Raw genomic sequence first — 7,920 nt, forward strand, 5'->3', positions numbered from 1 at the left:
CTTGCAAGACTGTTGACAAGCCTAAGCTTCTTGATGGATTGAAGGGTTTAGGCTCATGACTCATAACACTTACATTGGAAAATGTATTCACAAGTGTTTCTGTAAGTGCAAGTCTGCATGTTGGAATAGGAAATTGTTTAGTTGGCATTTTTCCTACCTGGATGATTCCAATATATTGAATGCAACATTGTGGTGTAACTTCATTCTGCAGACTGAACAAGATGAGAGGGGAAAGTCTTACAGTTACATTACAGTTTGTTTTGAAAACTTGGAGAAAAGTATTATTAGAGTTTCAACGTCAATGCAACATGTGCGCTGAGAGGATGCTTTGCAACTGGTGCAACTGTCTCCCCCCACACACACACACACACACACAAAAAAAGGGTTCGATCTAAGAAAAGCCGCGTCACTACAAGCTCCTCCTGCACACGATTATAAAGGAAATGCGCGGAACTGGTGCGAGGCAGAGGGGGTGTACTAGTAGTTAGGGCAAAAAAAGTTGACAAAACAGAACTTACCATCCTGTGTAATTTCAATTTAAAAAAAAAACATACTTTAAAAAAAACTTATTTTGGATTTGATTTTCTACGCTGCCAAGATGACTATGGCAGTGGTTTCGCCATTCGACTTCAGCGAAGTAATGAACAAGGTAACTTTAGCTACAAAAAAAGTCATCTACTCGGCTTTTTCTTTCCAAGCCAATGTATGGAGGCAAGTCAGTGCTGGAATTCGACATTTCACCAGGCTAGTTTTGTGTGGTTTTAATTTAAAATGTTTACGCTTTTCTGTGTGGCTCAGTCGGTAGAGCATGGCGCTTGCAACGCCAAGCGTCGTGGGTTCGATTCCCGCTGGGGCCACCCATATGTAAAAGTAGTGGCCCCAGCCGACTTGTAAGTCTCTTTGGACAAAAGCGTCTGCTAAATGGGATATATTATTATTATTATATTCTAATGCATTAAAGGGACCCGTTAACATGTAGATAAGACTAATATAACGCGAAAATGTAACTACTGTAGTTTGCTCATTGAGTTTGCAAACTAACTTTACCCGAGAGTGAGTTCCATGATGCGCTTTCGGGCCAAGCGCAGTGTTCGCCTCTGATGCATGATGTCTCTTGTTGTGATTTTTTTTTTACTTTGTTGACTAACTTTCGTTTCCTTGTTTGATTGCTAATATCCCGTCATAAAAGAGTGAGTCCGACCGGGTTAACTCGAGTGATATAACGGGAAACTTGCTGGCCTGCTACTTTTGCTCAAGGAAAGTGTTAACCACGAGTGCTTTTGATGATTTAATTCAATGGAAACAGTTAGCCTAGCGATCGAAACTTCTTTTGTAGTGTGCAGTTGGATCAATTGGGATCTTTTCGCTGACCAACACGTAATTCAAATCTAAGTAAGCTGCTATAATTGCATGTACATGAATCCGATTTATATTTGACGTGATGTTGCATTCATTCAATCAAGTTTCAATATACTTGTGCCTGAAACTACAGTTTTGAAACCCATAGCCCATGGGTTGTTGTACTGTATTTATGTTTAACATCTTTTGAAGTTAAATTGCTGTTATTGTGCATAAAAGGGTCCAAGTAACGTTAGCTATACATGAATCTTGTGTGTGAGGCAAAACATGCAAATCTAGGCCTGATGCGAGTGTTCTTTTGACGAGAACTTCGTTACTAGCCTACTATGCCTTCCATTTTGAGTTTCTTTACACTACGTAATCATTTCGCTTTTTCATTTCAAATTTAAATAAAAAAAGATTCAGCAGCTCCTTTGTAACCGGGACCATGATCGTTCTCAGGCGCTCCTTCCTTTGCACCATTTACTTTGCAGGCACACATTCCTCAGTAGGGCAACTTGCCAAACCAGCTGTTGTTCTGTTCTATAGGTCTGCATCCGCCTTAGGATTTAATGCGAAACGAACATCAATGGTCATTCAGGGATTTCTTTCTAGATGTTTTCCTTCCCTCTACGAAATGTAAAACACTCTTTCTTGTGGTCTTTGCATATAAATACATTTGTTTTTTGTATTGACTTTAGATCTAATATTTTGTCTCTTTCCAGAACAACAAGATGCTGAACTACAACAACAACAACATACTGAGCTCCCCCCATCATGCCATGTCCACCCCCACCGGAGCCCTGCTGGACAGGGACAGGAAGGCTGTGGGGACCCCCTCGCTGGGCAGAGGTGTGTCTGTGTACCACTCGGTCACCCTTCCCAACCCCAGCTCCAAGTTCCACCAGAACCAGTTCCTCAACAGCCTGAAGATATCAGCCCCCTCCTCCTGCTCCGTCACCTCAGGGTTAATCAGTGGCAGCAACAAGGAGAACCACATGAGAGACCGCTCCTTCTCTGAGACAGGCGAGAGGCTCCTACAGAAGTACCTGGGGCCGGCTAGTCCTACCAGCCTGGGATGCAACAGCCAGAGCCAGCAGCAGAGCCAGGTCAACTCCAGCCGCTACAAGACGGAGCTGTGCCGTCCGTTCGAGGAGAACGGAGCCTGCAAGTATGGCGACAAGTGTCAGTTCGCCCACGGCATCCATGAGCTGCGTTCTCTCAGCCGCCACCCTAAATACAAAACCGAGCTGTGTCGCACCTTCCACACCATCGGATTCTGCCCCTACGGTCCCCGCTGTCACTTCATCCACAATGCAGAGGAGCGCCGTGGACCCCCTCCCGGATCCTCCTCCTTCTCCCCGCTCTCCTCCAATAAGCTGGAGCGTCCTCGTCTGCAGCACAGTTACAGCTTCGCAGGGTTCCCCAGCTCCGGGGGTCTGAGAGGAGAGGGCAGCCTCACCCCTACACCCATGTTCTCCCCAGAAGAGATGCCTGAGTGGCCAAGCTGCAACCCCTTCACCTATTCCAGCCAGGAGCTGGCCAACCTGTTTGGCCCCAGCCTGGGATCCGGTGGCCCCGCGGGGACCGAACCCAACACCCCTGCACCCCAGTCTCCGACCAACACCCCCTACTTCTTTAGGCCCATGTCGGAGTCCCCCACTCAGATGTTTGAGTCTCCGTCCAGCCCTCCACAGGACTCCCTGTCAGACCAGGAGGGGTATCAGAGCAGCTCAGGGGGCAGTCTCAGCGGGTCAGAGTCCCCCAGCCTGGACACCAACAGGCGCCTCCCCATCTTTAGCCGCCTCTCTGTCTCTGACGACTAGACTCCTAATTAATGTACGTTAGCCGTCGCCTCCCAGAAAGAGAAAATGAATGGGCAATGGCACTCCCCTCTATCATGGTCCCCTGCCCCTTTCCTCCACAAACAATATCAATTTAGTTCCAAGTTTGAATGATCTAAGGATAAAGTGACTTAATTAAGGGAACTTGTTTTCAAATCACCCCAGAAATCTCTTCCCTGCTGTTTTACTCCCCTCCCCTCATAGAGCTTACCCTGTCTTCTGGCATAGTGCCAAAATGGGAGAGGAAATGAATGAACAATGAGAATGATGGTGTGAGAAAAAAAAGAGATTGTTAGACTGTTGTTTTGCCAGGTGCCACCTGTCTTTCTGTTCTTGAACACTTAGCAGTGCTCGTGGGCCTTTGGCACGGGGAGTGTATCATCGCACCACACGCCCCACTCTTCCACCACAACCATCCTCTGACGTTACCACCTCTCAAGCGCACTTCCCTGGTCTACTCTGCACTGAGCTCGCTGGAGGGTGCTCAGTAACAAACCCTGTCCTCAGATCAACCACAGCTGTTTTTACTACAGACTTTGAGCAACAAAAAAAAATACATAAACTGAAATGATATGAATAGTTGTAAAACAAAGTGCCAGGGGCAGTTGGTTTGTGCGTAGCATGTGCGATGGTTGGATGGATGGATGGATGGATGGATGGATGGATGGATGGATGGATGGATGGATGGACTACTGTCTGAGAGTTTTTGATTCAACGTCGACTTGTCCCGTCATAGTTCTTCTCAAGCATTCTTTGTTGAGTCTCATTTTATGTAATAGCGGAGCAGGACCGGAGCAGGAAGTGACTGACAGACACAGGAAGTGTTGCTGGTCACTGGCAGTTGTGTTTCTGGGAAGGAAGGATGTCTTTAATGTCTAACTGGTTATTAAACCTTGAAGACGATTTGGTTTCTGTCCCGCTCCCTCTCTCCTCCCCAGCCTGCCTCCGTCCATGCTGTTCTGCAGGCAGCAGGGAATTCCATCATTCCCATGGTGCAGTTCTTCTACTTCCTGCAACTTGAGCTGGGATCTCTAAGCTATCTTATTTTTCCTCTTCCCCTATAGAATCAGAATCTGGCTCTGAGGAGCAACTGTTATGACATCTCCCTGCTCCCTTCTATGGTTTTTGATGTATCATTTTTTTATTGTTGTTATTATAGTTGTTTGTTTTAAAACTTTCCAAGCATTGGTGCTTGTCACTGCTTATTTAACTTATCGAAACATATTTATTGGTGATCATATGCATTTAGTTTTTTTGTGTTAATTTTGTATTTATCTGGATAATGAACAATAGAATATATTTTCTTTTTATGTTAAATTATGATCTTCGGTATTAATCTAAAGATTGTGAAGATGTTTTGTCAGTTTCCTTTTTTTTTTTTCTCCCACAGTTTAATATATTGTACTACAATGACTGCAACAATATTTGTAACTACACTTTGTTAAAATAAAACTTAATTTAAAGCAACAAAAAAAATACAGGATTTTTTTTTTTTTTAGCATTTTGATTATTTATTTGTTTCCCCCATTATTGGACTGCAATTCTAGCAAAATAACACCTGTTGCATTATCATCCCGTGACTGTCCTATCCTCCCTTACTCTTTTAGAATGTTTTCTCTGACCGTAACAGTACTTTACTGTTCCTACTTTGTTCAGCTGTTTTGTATATTCTATTAAATCACACCAGCTTGGTTCCATATGGAGACCGATCAGGATTCTCTTTCATAATTATGACTAAAGTGGTAAAACCAAGAGGTACAACACATAATGATGAGTATCCCCATGTTCACTCTCACATCCTGATTTTAAGTGTAGTGTTTAAAGGAAGGTTTTGGGCTGAATGTTACGTAATACACTTAACCAAGGATTTTGAGGGAAAATACTGTTTGTATTTACAAGCAATAAGCAGTGACCTAATGGGTTGAGGAGAAGACATCTGTGTTTTTGATTGGATGTTTGATACACTTGCAACTGTTATAAAGGGCCTATTTTTGAATACATTCCAGGTAGCAAACTAAGGACTTTTATATTAAACGATGGAAGATGGTGAAATTGTTTTAATTCCTTGTTCCATGTTTCCTTAAAGTTTTGAGCAAAGTTTAAACAGGATTATTGACACAAAGAAAGTAAAACTGTTGAATGTATTTTTCCAGCCATGGTTTTTCACTACAGTCATTTCTATGTGAGTTTATATTAACTGATTTCTCTTTTTGTAACTATTGATTGCAGTTAACCAATAAACCCTGTATTTTTGAAACAATTGTGGTGTACTCCTTCATCCACCCACTAGTGAACTGATTAGAAGACATCTTGATTGTCTTCTCTGTCTGGGATAGTCAAGCACGACATTTCACAGAGCTCTTACACAATGTTTACCTTGCTGCACCAGTAGACTTTGATGCCATGTCAGACTATTTGTTGTTGAGGGGAAAACGACAATTTATGAAAAGAGATTCCTGTTGCAGCACGTCCCATAACAAAATGTCCCGCCGACACCTTGTCTTTTGGTGACAGATGTGGACACTGACTTAACCTTACCAAGCACAGACAGCCTGTTACATTTACGACACGTTAATACATACTGAATACCAATAAATGGTTGAAAACCGTATCGTTTATTGATTCAATTAGTTAAACATCACACGGCACAGGAAGAGATCCGTGCGTACCGTATGTGGGGTGGAGGGAGTGTCAATGAGCCAGCTGATGATTGGTGGACATGAGAGAGAGCAGATTGGTAGACAGGAGAGGGAGCAGCCTGGTGATTGGTGGACTAGGCAGACCTGTTAGGGGATTGTCCCAGGGTGATCAAACTCTGAATGAGCTGGTTTGATTACACAGACTGAAACCATGCTCTGTTTTACCTGGAAATGTCGATCAGGTCATTAAGGTTATAAGAGGCTGATATGACGAGCCAGTCAGTCAGTGAGAAGAAACGTAGTCAGAGATGGGTGTAGTGACGATGGTACGGGTCATGTTCAGTAGGGCACAAAAATGTTACGAAATCCCAACTTAAAATGAGCATTTCTTATTGGACTACAGATAGTTGGTCTACCTACCTCTTCAATTCACCCATCGTAAAAAAACAAACATTTTCTCCTGTTTCATGACTACCGGACTACTTTATTTGTTCTGATTGCACCAGGCAGACGCCTCTACCCTCAGTTTTGTATCAGATGAGAGAGAAGTCCAGAGAAGATCAGGAACTAACTCCTAATGGAACTAACTTTTACCATGCCGAGTGCTGCCCCAGTCAGTTGACCCATAAGCCCCTTCCTGTTTCCTCAGTTCAGGTTGTTGCTTCTGATGGATTATCTTGTTCCTTTGTGTTGCCCTGAACAGGCCAGGGGAGAGGGAGCACCTGTTGTGGACCTGGTACTACTTTAGGCCCAGGCCTCTACCTCCCCCCTCCTTCAAATCATGACAGGTAGACAGATGAGACTGCCCACCTGTGCAAACAAGGTTTGCTAAACATCTTTGGGTGCCATTTAGCCTTTACCTCAGTGTTGTAAAGCAACCTGGGCTCAGATCATTTCGTATTGTTCTGTGCGTGAATTCAAGACATTCCATTTATTTAGGATGATATGTTAAGTTTCATATGGTATGTATTCATTTGTGGATGTCCATCATCCATTTCGTATATGTTGCGGATTACAATTCATATGATGTTACGGATTTGCAAAACGTACAATATGTTATGAATCTGCTAAACTTATGATGTGTTACGAATTCCAATTTGTTGTGGCTAACATTGGCTAGGTATTAGGGTGAAGGTTAAGGTTAGGAGTTATGTTAAAGGGTTAGGGGAAGAGTTAGCTGGAAGGGTTAGGGGGGATGGTTAGCTAACATGCTAAATAGTTGCAAAGTAGCTAAAAGGTAGCATGCAGTTGCTAATTAGCTCAAATGCTAAAGTTGTCCATGATGAGATTCGAACACGCAACCTTTGGGTTGTTAGACGTTCATGTTATACCAAATGTAACATATCATTTGAGGGTCCCAGATTTACATTTACTATGGGTCTAATCAATTTGACCAGGCTGTGTAGCCCCAAGGAAATGTACAAGTAACTGCTCAAATAAAGGATCTTAACAGGGCGTTGGGGCCACCACAAACCGCCAGAACAGCTTGAATGCACCGTGGCATAGATTCTGCAAGTGTCTGGAACTGTATTGGAGGGATGTGACACCATTCTTCCATGATGAATTCCCTAATCTGGTGTTTTGTTGATTGGGGTGGAAAACGCCGTCTCATGCGCCGCTCCAAAATCTTCCGTAAGTGTTCAGTTAGATCGGGATTTGGTGACTGGGCGCACACACGCACACACACACACACGCGCACACGCACCCCTGAAACGCCCTATGCTCATCTGAGACCCGTCTTTCAAAGTCTCTGAGACTTCTCCTTCAAGCCAGAGTAGCCACAATTATAGGCGACTGGCCATTTTTATAAGCAGGATGGGATGTTTTAATGGCTTAATTCAGTCAGGAACCACACCTGTGTGGAAGCACCTGCTGTCAATATACAAAACATTGTATCCCTCATTTACTCAAGTGTTTACTTTATTTTGGCAGTCGACCCTAAGAATCCCTCAAGAACAGAACAGCAGTTTAAGAAACAAAATGAACGCTCTTAACTTCTCCAAAGAACAAAGTAGTAGAAAACTATACATTATACATGCTCATGACATGTCTTACAATCACAGGAGGCTGGTGTGGGGAGGATGGCTGGAGTGGGGTGA

The 7,920-nt window shown here is 43.5% G+C and overlaps 1 protein-coding gene across 1 annotated transcript; it reads left to right on the top strand.

The window, feature by feature from the left end:
* Window positions 1-440: 440 nt before the first annotated feature.
* On the top strand, window positions 441-5,442 carry zfp36l1a (zinc finger protein 36, C3H type-like 1a). Its single transcript, XM_064927719.1, has 2 exons — window positions 441-649; window positions 2,064-5,442. Exons 1-2 carry the CDS (start codon window positions 599-601, stop codon window positions 3,162-3,164), a joined length of 1,152 nt encoding a protein of 383 aa, XP_064783791.1. The 5' UTR covers window positions 441-598; the 3' UTR covers window positions 3,165-5,442.
* Window positions 5,443-7,920: the final 2,478 nt, after the last annotated feature.

Source organism: Oncorhynchus masou, chromosome 21 (genome assembly GCF_036934945.1).
Source record: "Oncorhynchus masou masou isolate Uvic2021 chromosome 21, UVic_Omas_1.1, whole genome shotgun sequence".
NCBI classification, from domain to species: domain Eukaryota; kingdom Metazoa; phylum Chordata; class Actinopteri; order Salmoniformes; family Salmonidae; genus Oncorhynchus; species Oncorhynchus masou.